We start from the raw sequence: 21932 nt of genomic DNA, 5'->3' as shown, positions 1-21932 counted from the left end.
ACTTGAACTGCGAGGTTGATTCTTCGAAGAAGGCTGGCTTCCTCTTACTGTCAGGGCGCACCTATCTATTCTCAGAAGGGAAATGGAGAAAGAGAGCACTAAAGCAAATCTACCTAGTCTAATCTAAGGCAGTGATGCACCAAAACAGAGTGTTCAGGATCATTTCTACCCATATATGCACTACAGAACTAGGGTAACATTCAAGGTCATACATTCATTCAAACTTATATCGACCAACAACCACATACAGATCAAGAGACCAATTGAATAACACCAGGAACAAAAGATTTCACTTGTATATTATTCCATAGGCCAAGGATAGATACAGTATGTTGACCACTAATCTCAACAATACATCAATGAGAGGCAAAACGCTACACATATATGTTGATGGCTGAAAGAGATGATACAGGATGTTTTATCTAGCTCTGAGACAAAGGGATTTTTACACTGCAAGTCTGCAAGCAGCAACAGAGAAAATCAGGAAGAGTCAACCCTAAGAAAAGATCACCAAATTGCCTTTATAGATTAGGCATAACTGAAGATTTCTGCATTACATTCACTTCTCACCTACTGGCATTAACTTTCTATCCTAAGAATCCAATCAAAGATCTGATTGAACATGGCCTGCATACCAAGAAATCTGATATCCCTCTAAGAAAGAGCCTGGAGAAGACAAGAACAGGGCCACAACATTCTTTGACATGGTAGATGGATCGCCCGGATGGATGGAGTGTCTTCTTGCGCTTGGCATTCATTCCGAGTTGGTAGCAATTAATCCCACTATCAGATTGTGGCAAAACCCGAATTTCTCATCATTCATGATTTGTGCACCCATCAGAATCGATCAGTCAAATAGGCTCGACGAGCCAACTGGGCCATGCAGGCCAATCACACCTTCGATTTTGCCACCCTGGTAGTCTCTTACATTTGACTGGGCGCTTACCACCCTTTTCGTGCGACTGGGCGCTATGTCGCTATCGAAAAGTCATCGAAGATCTCGATAGCGCTATAGCGCCTAAGGGTTTCAACCTGACTGCGCCACCTTTCATCATCTTGCCGTAACCTTACGTTAACCGTCACATCGACTGCGACGATTGCAATGACCGCCAACCGCCAACCATTTTACTTATTGCGCTTCCAAATTCGAGCCGACGAGGACATGCATCACATGGACGCTAACCCACTATCATAAAACTCGTGCGGCTTCTCCATGGCGAGATAGCGCCTGCCGCCGATCTTCGTAGATCTAATGATCACAAAACTTGACCTCCCGCGACCGTCCTTCTCTATTGATTTGCCAGGCCCGCTGATATGTGGCATCTCCTTGTTGGTCTGTTGGTCACTTAAATCTAACTGCACCGGCGGCATGAAATGTGGCCCCGCCAGGACACGTGGCACACGGGCGCTATGTCGCTGACGTTAACTCCTGGGCAGTTCTCGGTAGCGAGACAGTGCCAGTCGTAGATCTCCGCAGATTCAACAATCGTGAAGACTTGCCATTCGTGCTAGGACTACTGGGCCCGCTATACACTATGCACTGACTCATACACATGGCACCTCCTTATTTGGTTCGACAAAACACTAGCTGGAAACCCAAGACCTGATCCGCAGAGCGACCACATGTCAGCTAGGCGCCATGTCGCTATGCAAAAATCGAGACCAAATTCCCATAGTGCCATAGAGCCCACTGACAGCGTGTCCTGAGATTTACACGTGTCCCCATCTGATTCGCTATCCTAACGCCAGGCTAAGAAATTGCGCTGCAGAGTACCGACGGGACCCATCTGCCTGATCATTCCTCGCCATGGTGAACCTTCCGTTTGGGCGCTATTTCTCCATCAGAAAATGCATTGGTTTTCCGTTGGCGCCATGGCGCCTCGCCATTTTTTGAAATCTCTAGGCCGTGAAACTTATTTGCCCGCCGCCATGAAACTTCTGACCTGTCATACTCTGCGATCTGCGACCGGACCCATCCCACTCGGCGCCATGTCTGCAACTGCACCACACTCTGGATGACACCTGGCAATCCTTGGTGAGACTTGGTCCTATCGATCCACATGGTGGATGGTCACTATGTCGCCATGATAAAATCCATGCATCTCCGCCATAGTGAGATGGCGCCATCCGTCGATGCGACCCAATCTGACGATCGTGAGGGCTCGTCATACCTCATGCTTCCGCCCTCCATGTCGATACACCTGGCATCGCCTTGAGACATGGCCCCACCTAACATGTGTCACTAGGGCATGATGTCACTGTCATAACCCTTGTGCAACTCCTCCATAGCGCGATGGTGCTTACCATTGATCCGAGCTGATCCGACGATGGTGAACGTAAGCCCCGACTGTCTTAGCCGTACCGATAGGAACTCTAACCTGGCACACGTGGTTCCTTCTGATTTGTCACCACAACACCTAATTCTGCCGATCATTGAAACTTTCCGCCGTGACTATTTTTGTCGGGCCCTATGTCACTATGGAGATTTTTCGGTTGATATGCTATAGCGACATAGCGCCAAGGGTGTCAAGAACCTTTTCTGACCCGCAGAACGCCAGACCCACCCCTGCAACGTGTCGTCAGGGCATCATCGCGCTATAATAAATATTGTTCATTTCCCTTATAGCGCGATGGCGCCAACCGTCGGTACTGCTTAGATCTGACGGCCAAAAACTTGAAGGTCGTAACAATAAAATACTAATTCGAGACTAACCATTGCGCGAGCTGCACTTTCAAAATTTAAATCCTTGGCGGCAAAACCACAGGTAACAGAGACTTTTAAATATAATATTATTAAACACTATTTAATTTAAAATCTACTTGTAGGTGCAAGCTACCATTTTGATTGAGCAGGAGAAATTGAGAAGGTTCCTGCATGATGGGTACCAATGGCATAGAACTTTGGATGACTTGCAAGTTTTCCTGCATGATTATAATAGGCTGACTAGGGAGATCAAAGAGAAAGGGCATGCCAAAAAAGAGGAATTATTCATGCCAATTCAGATTCAAGAGCACAAAAGAATTGTTTGAATGGAGGGCCCCTTAGGTTGGACAACGTGGGTAATCCCTATGATGTTCTTAGCTAGACTATTCCTCTTCTCTTCTATTGTTTTTCTGACTTGATGTACAGCGGTCTCTGATTCTCTGTGGTGAGGCTTGGCCTCCTTGTTTTCTCTCGTGGTGACCTTTTTGGTTCTCCTCATTTTTGTAACTCTTATATCTAATAGAAAAAATATTAATAACTCTAACTATTTTTATTATGATATACTAAACAAAATCTTATTTATACTAACTAAAAATATAATATATTTATGTAGAGTTAAAATGTAAATGTAACTTTTAAATATAGTATTATTAAACACTATTTAATTGAAAATATTAACAACTCTAACTAAAAGTAAATCTAGCTATTAATAAATCGAACTATTAATAAATTTAACTTAACAAAAATTGAATCAAATATAAAAACAAGCACTATGAATAAATAAATAAATGTTTGTGCTTCCAATGCAAATGCACTTGGATGATGAGGCCGACAGTTGCCATGCCATGCCATGGATGAGTGACGTCATCTATCCAGCCCCACGGTTATGGATAGAGTGGCATCATCTATCACTCTATTATAGCTTCATTATATTACTTCATTTATATCACTTCATTTAGAAAATCTTTGTTAAAGGAAAATAAATGATAAATTTTATGATTAACACTAAAAAAATTATTTTAGGTCCATTTAGTTTTTTTTTTATTAGATTTCTCACCATTGACACTTAGTTATATTTTTATTTAAGTTATGATTTTTTTTTCGAATTTTACCAAGTGCGAACTTTTATTTTTAACTAGATTCATTTGAAAACTTATTATCTAATTAATATTGTATATTATACTTATGTCAAATTATATTAAACTAATACGTATTCACTTAAATTTACTAGCATTAATGAAAATTAAATCTAATTAACATGAAAATTAAAATATAGATTTATTATGTAAGTGATAATATTTATTAAACAAATAAATCTACTTATATATTGAATATCTTAATGATATATATTAAACTTAAAAAATATAAAATAATAATAAATATACATAATAAACATTATTAGTTCGATAAAATAATAAAATAATAAATATTAAAACCAAACATTTAAAATTTATAACTAATCACATGCACATATACAAAATATTCACTATTTTGAACCTTTATTTCAAAAAACATCCCACACATCTCTTCATGCCTTTACTGTTTAATAGCCACTCACTTAGAGAAAGTGCAACGGGGGCCCACAGATGCAATTGCATGGCATGGCATGGAGGGGGGCACATCCAACCCATCCTGAACGATGGGGGTGGGTAGACGACATCGTTGCATAATTCCTAAGCAACCTTGAAGTGGGCACCTTAAGTAGGAGAAGAGAGGAGACCCCCTACTACTAGTTTTGTCATAGATACTTTTTAATTATTATTTTTAAAAATTCAAGAAAATGATGACGTGTAGATAATGCATGTTCATTTACTAATAGTTGATCATTTTTTAGCTTTCTTGGTTGCTGATTGTTTTATTTTTTAATTGAGTTGGACATGTTAATAATTGTTGAGTTCTAAGCCTAGATTATTTATTATTTATTTACTATTATTTATTATTCAATTACTATTATCTACAAAGTTAGCCCGAAAGGTTATACGAATCTAAGCTTTGACCTTGGCATCAAATGATACATCTTCCTAAACTTGAGTTGGTGTTGACAAAAACTACAATATTGCCGAAGGGGCCAAAGGGATGATGATCGAGAGGAGGAGAGATGCTAAGATAAAGAAGAGGGACATGGAGAGGATAGGATAGGGAGGGGAATTTAGAGAAAGAGGAATGGAAGATATAAATATATAAAGAAGGCACATTGAGATAGGGAGTGATGTAAAGATAAAGATAGAAAGTGATATTTAAGGAGGTCAAGATGAAGAGATAAGGGATGGATAGTGATGGAGAGTTAATGAGATAGAGGAAGATGTAGTAGAAAGAAATATGAAAATGTACAAATTTAAATATATTGCATGTATATATACAAAAGTAAGGTCAAATTTTTGTTTATTTGAGCTCTCGTATCTACACATGTACCCATTGCACACTAAGGTACATTGCTGAAAGTTTCATGTACAAAATATGACAGTTGAATATATGAAACAATACAACCACTAAAAAAAATGAATTATATATATAAAGAGTTCTAGATGGTCTGCAATTCTACACCTGGAAGTCTTCGTATTAGAAACCCTTTTCGGACGATAATATATATGAAGAAAGTGGATTTGGCGCAGAGTTCTAGATGGTCAGAAATTCTAGATTATCGACTGGAAGTCTATGAATTTAGAAGTGCTTAGCAGATGATACTTCTGCAGGTCTTCTGCGCTGTTACTTATGCAAAAACTGGTCGGCAATGAATGGTTTCAGCCACTCTTTGTCTTGGATCACTATCATGTCTTCGCTTCATGAAAAGTGAAATGAAAAGAGACAATTTCAAAAAGATTGATTGGAAATTCCTGTTTGCTAACTTCCTTTCTCCTTTGTCTTGGATCACTATCATTTCTTCGCTTCATGAAAAGTGAAATGAAAAGAGAAAATTTCAAAAAGATTGATTGGAAATTCCTGTGTGCTAACTTCCTTTCTCCTTTGTCTGCAACGAGCCACTTTTATTATTCTTATTTAATTACATTGTATCCCTTCACGCTTCTCTATTAGTTCCGCCTGGCTTCCTTTACATTTCTCTGTTGCGCTACCTGCACCTCTAAGCTTTTTATATGTTTTGGATTTCTCTTCGCTTGACGAATAACAAGAATTCCTTTCTTCTTTTAGATTTCCATCTTTTTCCCTTTGTTGTTTTGTAACGTCGAATCCAATTTCATGGCATCATCTTCCAACACTAGTTGTAGTTTTCCACATGTTGCAGAATTTGCACCATCTGATGTATTTACTAGTCACGCCAAACATCTGCTGGCTGGACTCATGATTTCTGAAAAGCTTAAATATGCAGCCATGCAAGTGAAGGTTTTTCTGAATTTAGAAGAGCATCAATTGGTGGATCAACAAGTAAAAACAACAATCGATTGTGCTTCCCTGCATTTTGTCATATTTTCAAAGGAGCATGCTCAATCCAACCGCTGTTTGGAAGAGCTGGTATTCATACACAGAAGAAGCAAAATCAGTAGAATTGTTCCCATCTTCTACCAAGTTAAGCCTAAAGATGTACGATATTTGAAAGGAGACTATTTTGACGCATTTGAGCGATACAAAAGAGAAGGCAAATACAACTCAAAAAAAGCTTCGCAAGTGGAAGAAAGTACATTTGAGAGTTTCACATTATATGGGGATATAATGTGCCCGGTGTACTAGAAACAGTAATGAAAAGAGGAAAGGTTCATATAGCCATATTCTCAATGAACTATGCAGAATCAAAGTGGTGCTTGCAAGAGCTGGCATTAATGAAATCTGAAACTTGTGCTCAGATTATTCCCATTTTCTATGGTGTACAACCTAAACATTTTCGATATACGAAAGGAGTTTTTGGGGATTCCTTTCAACGATTTAAAGATAAGGGTAGATTCACCTCAAAGCAGCTTCAGAAGTCGAAGGAAACACTCTTTGGTGCTTCATGGCATCTCAGTCCAATCCTTCATAGCAAGGATTTAGCATCAGTCCCTAATTATTCATTTCTTATCAATTACATAGTTAAACTCTTATAAGATAATGTTTAGTTGTTTGATTTTTTTCTTGTATTTCGTATTAAGTTTAATCAAAACTCTTAAATTCTAATGTTTATTTTCTCACATCTTTTTGTTATATATGTTGAGAGATGAGGATATGCTGCTCAAGAATATTCCATCTGTATGTACAGGATTTGTAAAACTAAATGAAAGGCTGCAGAATACTCAACATAAGGGGAGCTCTATTTTCAAACTGCTTTCATCATTATTCAATTTTTAAATGTATGTACTTTAAATTGTATTCAGTATATTATATTATTATGCGATAGGTTAATCTCCAAAGAAAATTTATTAAAGAAAAAATAAAGCCAAACTTTTGCTTTCCAGATTCACAAATTTATAGTAATCTTTTCTCAAATTTTTTTTTGTTTTCGGCTACAAACTATGCAGATCATGAAGATCAAATGCTGAATTTTTGGAAAATCCATGATGTTTTCAATTTTTTGAAACTTGGTCAACTATACAGTTTGTAAGGAGGATAGTCGCGGCCTATTATTATTTTCCTCAATACAAATGCATGTTCTCTTGATGAACAATCAAGAACTTCATTCTTATGGAAATGTTTCTAGAATGATTATTCAATTTTAGATTTATTCTTTATATCAATTCAAATGCTAAATGTAAATGATGGTTTTTGAGTGCATAATGATATCAAATGAGAAAATGAATTGCATTAAATGTATTTATATTAGTCATCATCTAAAGAAAACAATTGGCATTAGTGGACATTATTTTGAACATTTAATTTTCAATATTTGTGGATCAATTCTATAAATCTAAGGTCAGTCCCTTAATGACAACATCGAAAATGGATCGATTTAAATTATATGCATGCATATAATCATTTGATAAATGTATAATTAATGCTACTTTATTGAGATATGAGTGCATAAAGAAAATGTTGGGGGTTAATTAAATATGAAATATGTGTGACATTTGGGTAGATATTCCATTTGTCAATATATCTATTTATCAAGGGATTCTCCTTAGAACAAACACAGAAATAAATTGAAAATATAATTGGTATACAAAATTTATAATTTTTCTATCTTATCTCTTAGATGCATGTGAATCCTAGAATGATTATATGTCTAAAAATATGTAGCATTGACACAAAATGTATGCATAACATAAGAATTTGGATATGAAAGGATATAATCATTGCATACATATAAATTTAACATAACCTACAATGTGTCGTGATGTAAATATACAACATATATGTCATACATATTCTCCAAGTTGAACTTAGAAAACAAAGAGAAAGTTAGCTTGTATGATAGGAACAAAGTAAAAGTAGATTCCATATGATTGAGGATGAAGGGTGTTGAGAAAAAAAAATGTTCATAAGGTCGAGTGAATTTGGAGAAAATGGATGGATCAATCACCATAACGTACAATAATGGATAATAATAAGGATATTCTAATTTAACTTAATAGTATCAAATTTTCACAAGCTATTAGTAAATATCAATATATATTTGGATTCAATACTATGTGTTTATTGGATTCTAACAGAACACCCAATCGAATCTAGAAATATATTGATATTTACTAATTTAATCTGTTATGAATTACATAAAAGAGAGTGCATAATGTGTTGGACCCTTATAATTAAAAGAGTGATAATATCTAAAAAGAACTTATTTGAATTAAGTAAAATTATTTTATTGTGAGGTTTATTTTTTCTAGAAGTTGAAGCATCTAAAATTTTTAATTATACTAAAAAAATTATAGTACATGTGCATGTAAATTTTGACAAACAAGTTGAAGTATATAACATAGCCTACTTAGAATTTACACAACACTCAAGTTCAATATCGATGGTTATTAAACATTAATAAATATAAGTAGTATCCGCATCAACACCATCCTTTATGCTACAATATGATAGTTATAATGAAGGATTATGAATGATGTAATCTATGAGCACTTTCACTAATATAAAGTCATCTCTCTTCCTTCTCTTTCTCCCCACACGTCTATTAACATGATAAGAAATTAACCATAATTATATTTATTTGAAAATAAAATTTAACTAACATTGTCTAGATCATTCAATAACAAGAGCTCTTGGCGAGATGGAGTTCGTGCGTTTGAGCTTGTCAATGATAAATTTTATTTTTTTTTGAAAATATATATTTTCCAATTAGATTGTCAATTGTTATTAATCTATTATTTATATAGTTATTAATTATTTTTTATTTAAATAAAGTCGATATTTCTTGTGAAATTTAAAAGTTAATAAATTTATAGAATAATTTTTTAACAAAATATTAGAATGAAAATGATTTTTTTAAATGAAATAATAGATTAAAAAATATTACTAAAAAATTCACATTTGTGTGCTCTTGTGAGAAAATTTGACTTGTGAATTTGGAATGGCTAAATAAGCAAGTCATATATCTATTTAACTATTGGTCCCTAAAATTGAATTGTCTTTAAGCTCCCATGAATGAATAATAATTTACACCCATTTAACAAACATAAACACAAAATAGAAACAATGTACAAAATAGTTAAAATAAAATTCATAAAGGAAGACTTAGAATTTACTTATATTTTATGTATATTTCAGATAATTCTATTAGTTTGAAAATTAAAAATTAAATTTATCACATACTAATTGAATGAGAATATAAAATTTGATCATTTATAACAAGGTCAATGCATGCTTTCAATTTATTTAAAATAAATTTGAGCTTTTATTTCTTAATTAAAACTGCACAAATGTATTCATTAGATTATATATCATCAACTAATTCAAAATATTTATAATTAACATCGTAGGCATTTCCTTACTTGAAGAGTGAGGGGCTAAAATTTTCATCCAATGGTTGGAAATAATGTGGGAGTAATGACTACCATTGAAGTCGTCTCCAACGTTCATTAATTCTTACCTTCTTTCTTTATCATTTTGGAATGTGTATTTTCACCACTTTATAGGTGATCATGTTACAAGATCATACTTTTCTCTATTAGCTCTATCTGTACGATTTGGTTTTGAGGACGAGGGATTTCTATGACTAGGATTTTTGCTCTAGTTAAGATGTGTAGTTTATGGAGAGTGATGATGGAGACCTTGAGGCAGTTGTGTGAGAGGATATAGTAGGAAAAAAAACCCTAAAAAGCTCTATGTGATCGTTTCCCATGTGAATTTTACAAAGCTCTATGGGATAACATTTTTTCTAATATGCATCAGGTATATATGAAGAAGCATACAATTCTTATTCCCTAGACAACATTATTAATAAGGGTAATATCAAATTCATATCTAAAGCTAGTGATCATGAAGACATATGCAATTGTAGGCCCATCACTTTGTTGAATGTCTTCGACAAGGTCATTGCCAAGGCTCTCTCCCTTTAAATCTAGCATCTGCTCCCATAGATTGTTCATCTTGAAAAAATTAGTTCCATTAAATTATGATATATTCTAGATAATATTATTGTTGTTTGGGAAGGTATGGAGTAGGCTCATTTGTCCAAACTATAGGCCTTGTTTCTTAAGATTGATTTTTCCAAAGCCTATGATTGAATTGAATAGCCCTTCATTTTGGCCATGCTTCAAGCCCTTTCTGTAATCAGTTTAGAAGCTTTTTGGTGATGCCTCTACTTGTATTACCATAAATGGCCAGCAATATGAAGCTTTCAGGATCTACAAATCTATCCATCAAGGTTTTCCTTTAGGGCATTCTATTTATGTTTTGGCGACCGAAGGGTTAGGCTATCTTCTTGCCAACACTATCTCTCAGGGTCTTGTGTGTGGCATAACTCTCCCAATTTCCTCTATGTAGCTTGTGAATGTCCATTTTGCAGATGACTCCTTTCTCACACTCCTGGAGGATGAAGATAATATCGCCAACGCTTTACAATACTGCAATACTTTTTCCCTTTCCTTTAGGTCTACTATTTAATTGAACAAGACCCTTTGCTATAGACAATCCTTCTTGTCAAGGCCTCAATTATTGTAGGGTTATGGGTGCAAATGAGTTTAGCATGGAAAAATCTTTCAATTTTTGGGCATTCCTTTCTCTTTTTAAGCTTCCCCTATGGAGTTATGGAATGTTTTCTTGGCACAAATCGAGAAGAAATTGGACTATTGGATTACCAAACCTCTCTCTCTTGCAAGAAAATTTTAGATTTATTCTAAAGTGTTGGCTGCTACACATGTCTATTATTCATCATGTTTGGCTCCTTCCAGAGCTTCATACCTCAAACTTGAATGCTTGCTAAGGGATTTCATCTGGACCTCTGATGTTGTGCATCATGAGTTTCATGGAGTTGCCTAGGACTTTTATGTCTACCCAAAGACTCCTATGCTCTTGGATAGCTTTCTACTCCCAAATAGGGGATTTCCCTCTATGCTAAGTGGGTCATTTGGGATCTCACTAGCAATGGGGCCTTGAAAATCTTATTGTGCTATTACATTTCTTTGGGCACAGAAATGCCTTGAAAATTTACTAAACTGTTAGAAACCACGGCCTGAAGAAGCGTAGAAGCATCCAGAATCTACTGGACCACTAGTCAAATAACAATGTCGTATCCACAATTTTTATGCACCTCTTGAAAGAACATCTACAGGGTGACGCAGAAGTCATTGTGTCACATTACTCACTACTTTAATATTTGTGTGGAATATATCAATTACTTGAATAGTTATTGTACAATTATTTACATTTAGAATTTTGTCCTGAATTCAGATTCCTATACAACTCCATCTACATCGCTCATCGGATGTTCTGCGGCCACTGGTGGTACTTCTCTAACCTCTATCCCCACACAATGAGTGATATGCTCGAGCATCATGTTTTCGTCCCTATAAATGCAAACACAACATTGAATAAGAATTAAGCTATAACAATTGAATTTATTCTGGTAAAATATAAAAGAAAATTGCAGAGGATGCATTGATAAATAAAAGGTCAAGCAATTAGTACTCACTCCTTGCTCTTAACGATGTGGCCAACATTAAATGACACATTGTAAAGTGCCTTCTTCCACTCCAAAATCTTTTTCGAGGCATATCTTCCCATCTCTACATGCTTATCAAATGCTTGAGCATAGACCCCTTTAGCATATCAGACATCCACGGGGTCAACATAGTAGAAAATAGGAACAATTCTAGTGCCTGTCTGTAGCATAAGTGTCAGCTCCGACAAACACCAAGGCGATTCTGTATAGTTCATGGAAAATATAGCAATATGAATCTTAGCACTCCTTATTGCTTGTTCTATAACACCAGCGATGTGATCCCCCAATCTAACCTCTTCTGAATCTAGAAACACCTTCAGTCCCATGTCCTTAGGCTTGTTATGGATAGCTAGGGCCAATGAACGCTTAACATCAGGATTGCGATGATTAATGTGTACGTCGTAATGAACATCTCTCATAGGCCTTGCATATATTTTACCACAAAGAAATGTTAATTATTGTTAGTTCGACAGCTGTTATTTCTGACCCAAAAATAGCAATAGTATTTATGGGTAGCTTGGATAGCTGTTTGTCATTATCTATGAATAGCAATTGTATTTATGGGTGGTTTGGACAACTATTTGTCCACTTGCCAAAAATTAGTAAATGGTTATTATTTACTAATTTTAGTGATTCGCTTTTGGACACTTTGCAACCAATTCTATTATTGGCTGTCCAGTTGTCTTAATCTCAGCCGTTGGTTTGATTTAATCTCGGTCGTTGGTTTACCAACAGGAGTAGTATAAAAAGGGGTCATTGGGTCATTTGGAGGAAGAAGTTTGGAGAAGCAGTTTGCAGTGTTAGCAAACAATCTTGTAGTGTTAGCAAGGGCGCAATGTTAGCGCAGGGATAGCAGTGAGGAATATCAGTGGGATAAATTAGGAGGTTGTTAGAGTTCTGCCAGTGAGAGGCAAGGAATTTTTGTATCTCTTGATTTGCTGAAGTTTAATATAATTCCTCATCTGTAGAACTGGTTTTCCCTTAGGGGTTTTTCCAGGAACAATTTGTCCAAAAATATTGTGTTGCGCATTTCTTTCCGTATTTTATAAGTGAAGTTGCAGTTGTGTTATTTTTCAATATTAGCTGGAAGTTTTTTTTCAGTGGTTTAATAATCATTTATGATAGAAGATTAATAATCAGTGACTGCATTAGTTTGATTTTTCACATGGTATCAGAGCATTGTTAAGGGTAGAAGAGTTTTTCCCTAGGAAAGAAATTTTGATCTCTTTAGATTTATTATTGCTTTAAACCCTTGAGATGGCTTCAGTTGGTTTGAGAGATCAGGATAGATTAGATGGTGCCTCAAATTTTTGTGTCAGGAAGGCCAAAATTTCTTTATTGTTGGAAGAGAATGGTATCAAGGATTATGCTACCAGTGGTGTACCTGTACCAATGGATGCAACACAGCTTGCAACATATAGGAAGGACGATGCCAAAGTGAGGAGGATTATCCTTGATGGTGTCAAGGATCATATTGTTCCACATATCTCAGAGCTAGATACAACAAAGAAGATGTGGGATGCCATTTTAAATCTGTACCAAAATGCTACCACCAATAGGAAGTTGATTCTCAGAGAGAAGCTAAAGAATACTTGGATGAATCAGGGAGAAGACGTCACAAGTTACCTCACCAGGCTCAGACTTGTCAAGGATGAGTTAACAGCTGTTGGAGATAGCCCTAGTGATGATGAGCTAGTGAGAATAGCCCTAAATGGGTTTACTAAACAATGGAGTGTCTTTGTTCAAGTTGTCAGTGGACGAGATACTTTACCGAGTTGGGATCAATTATGGACTGATTTCACTCAGGAGGAGTTTAGACTAAGTCTTGTCAATGGGGCCAACAAGAGTCAAAAAAATGAGGTGGAACAAGAGAACGTTGCCCTAGCAGGTAAATGGAAAGCAAAGAAGGGATCTAGCAAAGGATCAAATTCACAAAGTGAAAAGAAGAAGAAGGATCTTTCTAAGGTCAAGTGCTTTGGATGTCACGAGTTTGGCCACTATGTCAGTGATTTCCCAAAGAGGAAAAAGGGTAAGAAGTAGGTGGCAGCTTCAGCAAGTACAGAAGAACTCTCCAACAGAATGGAAGATGAGTTTGCACTCATAGCTTGTATGGTTAGCTCAACCTCACAATGTTTTTGGTATATAGATAGTGGAGCATCATTTCATATGACAGGAGTTAGAGAGTACTTCTCCAGTTACAAGGAGGAGGACACCAATATCCAGATTTCTATGGGAAACTTGTCCAAACTCAACCTTGTTGGGAAAGGGACTGTTCAGTTTCAAAGGGAGAATGGAAATATAATTCTTCTTCATGATGTGTTATATGTGCCAGGCTTAGGAATGAATTTTATTTCTGTATCTGTTCTTCAGGATAGGGGGTATAATGTACTCTTTAGAGGGACACATGTGTTGATTAAGCACAAGGATTGGAAATCACCCATAACTATTGGAGTTAGGAGTGGTCGCCTTTATAGATTGCAGTTTCGTACTCCTAAGGCACTTATGAGAAACAGTAATCCTAGAGATCTTGGAGAGCTATGGCATAGGAGGATGGGCCATATTCATCATGGAGCACTTAGATTGCTTCCTGAGACCATGACAGGTGTTCCAAAGGTAAGCACAGAGCATGACGATGTGTGTAAGGGATGTGTGTTGGGGAAGTTTGCGAAAGCATCTTTTCCAAGGAGTGACACCAGATCTAAGGGTGTTCTTGATCTAGTACATTCAAATGTTTGTGGACCAATGTCGACAAAATCTCTCAGAGGATATGAGTACTATGTTACTTTTATTGATAATTTCTCTAGAAAGACCTGGATATACTTCTTGAAGACTAAGGATGAGGTTTTCAGTCGATTCGAAGAGTTCAAGGCTCTTGTGGAGAACTCGACAAGAAAGAAGATAAAGGTTCTTCGGTCAGACAATGGAGGCGAGTACAAAGGAAATGTCTTCCAGGATTTCTGCACCAGAGAAGGAATCAAGAGAGAATGGATTGTTCCTTACAATCCATAGCAGAATGGAGTTGCTGAGAGGAAGAACCATTCTATATCGGAGGCAGCAAGAGCTATGCTACATGACCAGGACATGCCCCATTACTTATGGGCAGAGGTGTGTAATACATCAATCTACACTCAGAATAGAGTTCCACACAAGGTGTAATATCAGTTTAGATGCTTTTTAGTGATGCCTCTACTTGTATTACCATAAATGGCCAGCAATATGAACCTTTCAGGATCTACAAATCTATCCATTGAGGTTTTCCTTTAGGGCGTTCTATTTATGTTTTGGTGACCGAAGGGTTAGGCTATCTTCTTGCCAACACTATCTCTCGGGGTCTTGTGTGTGGCATAACTCTCCCAAATTCCTCTATGTAGCTTGTGAATGCCCATTTTGCAGAAGACTCCTTTCTCACCCTCCTGGAGGATGAAGATAATATTGCCAATGCTTTACAATACTTCAATACTTTTTGCCTTTCCTTTAGGTCTACTATTTAATTGAACAAGACCCTTTGCTATAGACAATCCTTCTTGTCAAGCCCTCAATGGTTGTAGGGTTATGGTGGAAATGAGTTTAGCATGGCAAAATCTTTCAATTTTTCGGCATTCCTTTCTCTTTTTAAGTTTCCCCTGTGGAGTTGTGGAGTGTTTTCTTGGCACAAATTGAGAAGAAATTGGACTATTGGATTACCAAACCTACCTCTCTTGCAAGAAAATTTTAGATTTAATCTAAAGTGTTGGCTGGTACACATGTCTATTATTCATCATGTTTTGCTCCTTCCAGAGCTCCATACCTCAAACTTGAATGCCTCCTAAGGGATTTCATCTGAACCTCTAATGTTGTGCATCATGAGTTTCATGGAGCTACCTAGGACTTTTATGTCTACCTAAAGACTCCTATGCTCTTGGACTGCTTTCCACTCGCAAATAGGGGATTTCCCTCTATGCTAACTGGGTCATTTAGGATCTCACTAGCAATGGGGCCTTGAAAATCTTATTGTGCTATTACATTTATTTGGGCATAGAAATGCCTTTAAAATTGACTAAACCATCAGAAACCGCGGCCTGAAGAAGCGTAGAGGCATCCAGAATCTACTGGACCACTAGTCAAATAACAATGTCTTATCCACAATTTTTATGCACCTCTTGAAAGAAAATCTACAGGGTGACGCGGAAGTCATCGTGTCACATTACTCACTACTTTAATATCTATGTGGAATATATCAATTACTTGAATAGTTACTGTACAATTATTTACATTTAGAATTTTGTCCTCAATTCAGAGTTCTATACAACTCCATCTACATCACTCAACGGACATTCTGCGACCACCGGTGGTACTTCTCTAACCTCTGTCCCCACACGATGACCGATATGCTCGAGCACCGTGTTTTCCTTGCTATAAATGCAAACACAACATTGAATAAGAATCAGGCTGTAACAGTTGACTTTATTCTGATAAAATATAAAAGAAAATTGCAGAGGATGCATTGATAAATAAAAGGTCAAGCAATTACTACTCACTCCTTGCTCTTAACGATGTGGCCTACATTAAATGACACATTGTAAAGCGCCTTCTTCCACTCCAAAATCTTTTTCGAGGCATATCTTCCCATCTCTACATGCTTATCAAATGCATGAGCATAGACCCCTTTAGCATATCGGACATCCACAGGGTCAATAGGAACAATTCTAGTGCCTGTCTGTAGCATAAGTGTCAGCTCTGAAAAACACCAAGGGGATTCTGCATAGTTCATGGAAAATATAGCAATATGAATCTTAGCACTGCTTATCGCTTCTTCTCTTACATCAGCGATGTGATCCCCCAATCTAACCTCTTCTGAATCTAGAAACACCTTCAGTCCCATGTCCTTAAGCTTGTTATGGATAGCTAGGGGCAATGAACACTTAACATCAGGACCGCGATGATTAATGTGTACTTCGTAACGAACATCTCTCGTAGGCCTTGCGTATATTTTACCACAAAGAAATGCCAATTTACCCCGTGGGTGAATGATTGGACGAGTGCTACCTAATTTGAATTCTTGAGCCTCTTTACCTTCCTTCGTTACCAAATCCATCATCTTCTTCAAGAGCATGTCCTCGTCGCTGAGATATCCAATAGTAAAGGAAACATAATAAACTTCATATTTTAAGATATCGATTTAAAAAGTCCGTGAGCCTGAAAATGAGGAAGGGGACATGCAAAGAATGTATCAACAAGAACTTGGGTTAACTGCATTGATTGGAGTAATCGGTACGTAATCTTTGCTATTGACGATATGACCCGCACAAAATGAAGCATGGCGAAGTGCTTCCTTCCACTCATCTAGCTTCTCTGGGTTATATCTACCCTTGTCTTGGTGCCACCCAAATGCCTTACCATAGCTTCCCTTTCCAATATATCTTGATTCATATGAAAAGACATGGTAATAAATGGGAACAAACTTACTGCCTTCTCTTCCGCTAATCAACGAAAGCTCTCGCAAACACCACTTGGACATTGCATAGTCCTCTGAAAATATAGCTATGTTAAGCCAGGTACTCTTTATTACTTGTTCCAGTACACTAGGAAAGTGAGCCCCCCACTTAAGCTCTTCTGAATCCAGAAAAACCTTCAGTCCCATTCCTGTGAGCATTTTATAGATAGCTGTGGCGAGTGTACGTCTGACATCAGGACCCCGATGGTTAATAAATACATCATACTTAACCTCTTCTGAATCTAGAAACACCTTCAGTCCCATGTCCTTAAGCTTGTTATGGATAGCTAGGGCCAATGAACGCTTAACATCAGGACCGCGATGATTAATGTGTACGTCGTAACAGACATCTCTCGTAGGCCTTGCGTATATTTTACCACAAAGAAATGCCAATTTTCCTCGTGGGTGAATGATTGGACGAGTGTTACCTAATTTGAATTCTTGAGCCTCTTTAGCTTCCTTCGTTACCAAATCCGTCATCTTCTTCAGGAGCATGTCCTCGTCGCTGAGATATCCAACAGCAAAGGAAACATAATAAATTTCAGATTTGAAAATATTGATTTAAAAAGTCTGTGAGCCTGAAAATGAAGAAGGAAACATGCAAAGAATGTATCAACAAGAACTTGGGTTAACTGCCTTGATTGGAGTAATCAGTACTTACTCTTTGCTATTGACGATATGACCCGCACAAAATGAAGCATGGCGAAGTGCTTCCTTCCACTTCTCCAGCTTCTCTGGGTTATATCTACCCTTGTCTTGGTGCCACCCAAATGCGTTACCATAGCTTCCCTTTCCAATATATCTTAATTCATACGAAAAGACATGGTAATAAATGGGAACAAACTTATTGCCTTCTCTTCCGCTAATCAACGAAAGCTCTCGCAAACACCACTTGGACGTTGCATAGTCCTCTGAAAATATAGCTACGTTAAGCCAGGTACTCTTTATTACTTGTTCCAGTAAACTACGAAAGTGACCCCCCCACTTAAGCTCTTCTGAATCCAGAAAAACCTTCAGTCCCATTCGTGTGAGCATTTTATAAATAGCTGTGGCGAGTGAACTGGTCTTAGCTGGTCCTACAAATTCTTGACACATTTTTCCCTCTGTCGCTACCCACTCTGTAATTGTCTTCAGCAGCATGTCTTCGTCCCTGGACACATTCGACAACGAAGAAAACAAAGTAAACATCACAAGTTATATGGATAACTGAAGTCTATGAGCCTGAAGATAAAAGAATGAATCGATAAGTAACCGCTGAGTGCATCTGCTGGAGAGATGGGTACTCAGTACTTACTCCTTGTTCTCAACGACCAGACCTACATAATGTGAAACGGTGTAAAGCGCTTTCCTCCACTCCTCCAGTTTCTCAGAGTCGCGTTCCAGCTTGTTTGGGTCAAATGCATAGCCTCCTTTTACATAGCGTACATCATCAGTCTTACCACGGCAAAAAATAGGAACAATTTTAGCGCCTAATTTACCCCTGTTGTGCATGGATGACAGCTCTTCTAAGCACCGGTCGGATTGTGCATAGCCCTCTGAAAATATTGGAATGTAAAGTCAGGCACTCTTAAAAGTTGTTTCTACTTCTTCATCCCCCAAATCGAGCTCTTCCGAATTCAGAAAAACCTTCAGTCCCAACGCGTCAAGCTATTTATAAATTGCTACACCCAGAGGATGTTTAAAATGATTGATAAATACATCATAACGCGGGAAATCTATCACAGGCATCGTGGATGCACAAGAAGCAGATGTGGATGATGGAAATTCTTCAACGTGTTGGCAATTTAACAGAACACAGTAGCAGATGTGGATGATGGAAATTCTTCAACGTGTTGGCAATTTAACAGAACACCACTGTGCGGGTTAGAAGAAGATGCCATGAAATTAGATTTAAGCGAACATGACAAAGGTTGAAAAAAGGGGCGTTCAAAGAGAAAAGGAGCGGTGCATATAAAAGAGCAGGAGAGGGATAAGTAATGAGAAATAAATGTTGGACTAGACGCGTAGACTGCGTGTACTTGCTGAGGTAACCCTGCAGAAGAAACGAAGAAACGAAGAAGCATGACAGAGTCTAACTAAAAGAGTTAGAGTGACTAGTTCAGGACAGCTGAAGTTTTAGAGTGACTAGTTGAGGACAGCTGAAGTTTTATTTGACTTTTCGTACTCCTTTGGCCTTCTTCCGACTTTGATATTGTGGATCCACCATAATTAAATGTAGATGGGGCAATTTGTTCGAGCTCTTGGCCACTGCTAGTGTTGGAAGTAGATGCCATGAAATCATATTTGATGAAACAAGACAACAGAAACAGAATTGAAGGACAAAACTAGAAGGACCCAGCTCGATCGTTCAGGATGGGCTGGATGTGCGCCCCTCCATGCAATGCCATGGCATCATCCGCGGGCGCTAGTTGCACTTTGTCCAAGCGAGTGGCCGTCACACGGTAAAGGCATGAAGAGATGTGGGCAAGTGGGATGCTTTTTCAAATAAAGGTTCAGAAATTTTTTCTCTTTTTAGTCTCAAAATAGTGAATAATATTTTGTATATATGTATGTGATTAGTTATAAATTTTAAATGTCTACCTTTAATATTTTTATTTTATTATTATATTGAACTGATAATGTTTATTATGTATATTTTTATTATTGTGTATTGATTAAGTTTAATATATATCATTAAAATGTTCAATATATATGTAAATTTATTTGTTTAATACATATTATTTACATAATAAATCTATATTTTAATTTTCATGTTAATTAAATTTAATTTTCATTAATGTTAGTAAATTTAAATGAATACGTATTAGTTTAATATAATTCAACATAACTATGATACACAATATTAATTAGATAATAAGTTTTCAGATTAATCTAGTTAAAAATAAAAGTTCGCACTTAGTAAAAATTTTAAAAAATTATCATAACTTAAGTAAAAATATAGTTAATTGTCAATGGTGAAAAATATGATTTAAAAAAAAAAACTAAATGGACCAAAAATAATTTTTTTAGTGTTAATCATAAAATTTATCATTTATTTTCCTTTAACAAAGATTTTTTAAATGAAGTAATACAATAGAGTTAGTAATATAATGAAACAATTATAGAGTGATATTAACTTGATTAATTAATTAATTTTAAAATTCTAATTCAATAGAGTCATTATTAAAATCTAAGAAATAAAATAAATCTTTAATATTTCAAAAGAAAATATTATTTTGTTACAAATTTAATAAGGAAAATAATATTTAACATAAAAATTGAAGAAAATATCATTTGACAAAATTTAATATTTAACATTCAATTCTAAACAACACTTTAAGTTATAAATAATAATACATATATAAAAAACAATAAGATAATAAGATTTTGAATTAATTTAGTTAGAAATGAAAGTCTACATACATCTAATTAGATAAATATTTTATTATGATATATTTTTTAAAATTTTATTAATATAAGCATTTTATTTTTTACTAAATTAATTTATATATTAATATTTTAATCTTTTATACTTTTAATAATTTTAAAAATATTAATTAGTAAAAAATGTGACTTTTAAATATAATATTATTATACACTATTTAATTTAAAATCTACTTGCAGGTGCAAGCTACCATTTTGATTGAGTAGGAGAAATTGAGAAAGTTCCTGCATGATGGGTACCAATGGCATAGAATTTTGGATGACTTGCAAGTTTTCGTGCATGATTATAATAGGCTGACCAGGAAGATCAAAGAGAAAGGGCATGCAAAAAAAGAGGAATTATTCATGCCAATTCAGATTCAAGAGCACAAAAGAATTGTTTGAATGGAGGGCCCCTTAGGTTGGACAACGTGGGTGGATATGCCCTATGATGTTCTTAGCTAGACTATTCCTCTTCTCTTCTGTTGTTTTTCTGACTTGATGTAAAGCGGTCTCTGATTCTCTGTGGTGAGGCTTGGCCTCCTTGTTTTCTCTCGTGGTGACCTTTTTGGTTCTCCTCCTTTCTGTAACTCTTATATCTAATAGAAAAAATATTAATAACTCTAACTATTTTTATTATGATATACTAAACAAAATTTTATTTATACTAACTAAAAATATAATATATTTATGTAGAGCTAAATTGTAAATGTAACTTTTAAATATAGTATTATTAAACACTATTTAATTGAAAATATTAACAACTCTAACTAAAAGTAAATCTAGCTATTAATAAATCGAACTATTAATAAATTTAGCTTAGCAAAAATTGAATCAAATATAAAAACAAGCACTATGAATAAATAAATAAATGTTTGTGCTTCCAATGCAAATGCACTTGGATGATGAGGCCGACAGTTGCCATGCCATGCCATGGATGAGTGACGTCATCTATCCAGCCCCACGGTTATGGATAGAGTGGCATCATCTATCACTCTATTATAGCTTCATTATATTACTTCATTTATATCACTTCATTTAGAAAATCTTTGTTAAAGGAAAATAAATGATAAATATTATGATTAACACTGAAAAAATTATTTTAGGTCCATTTAGTTTTTTTTTTATTAGATTTCTCACCATTGACACTTAGTTATATTTTTATTTAAGTTATGATATTTTTTTTCGAATTTTACCAAGTGTAAACTTTTATTTTTAACTAGATTCATTTGAAAACTTATTATCTAATTAATATTGTATATTATACTTATGTCAAATTATATTAAACTAATACGTATTCACTTAAATTTACTAGCATTAATGAA

General features: G+C 35.8%; 1 protein-coding gene across 1 annotated transcript; it reads right to left on the bottom strand.

The window, feature by feature from the left end:
* Window positions 1-11839: 11839 nt before the first annotated feature.
* LOC149544160 (putative 2' cyclic ADP-D-ribose synthase BdTIR) lies at window positions 11840-12151 on the bottom strand. The gene has a single exon (XM_089795916.1). The coding sequence runs from the start codon at window positions 12149-12151 to the stop codon at window positions 11840-11842; it is 312 nt and encodes a 103-aa protein (XP_089652042.1).
* Between the last annotated feature and the right edge of the window lie 9781 nt (window positions 12152-21932).

This window comes from Cupressus sempervirens, chromosome 8, assembly GCF_028749045.1.
Source record: "Cupressus sempervirens isolate cs-2001-9-10 chromosome 8, ASM2874904v1, whole genome shotgun sequence".
In the NCBI taxonomy this organism is placed as follows: domain Eukaryota; kingdom Viridiplantae; phylum Streptophyta; class Pinopsida; order Cupressales; family Cupressaceae; genus Cupressus; species Cupressus sempervirens.
The sequence above is the reverse complement of the archived record's forward strand: the minus strand, read 5'-3'. Positions and strand labels throughout refer to the sequence as shown.

What these genes read in the sequence shown, in the direction of transcription:
- LOC149544160 (XM_089795916.1), bottom strand. Translation starts at nt 12,151, where the DNA reads ATGAGAGATGTTCATTACGACGTACACATTAATCATCGCAATCCTGAT.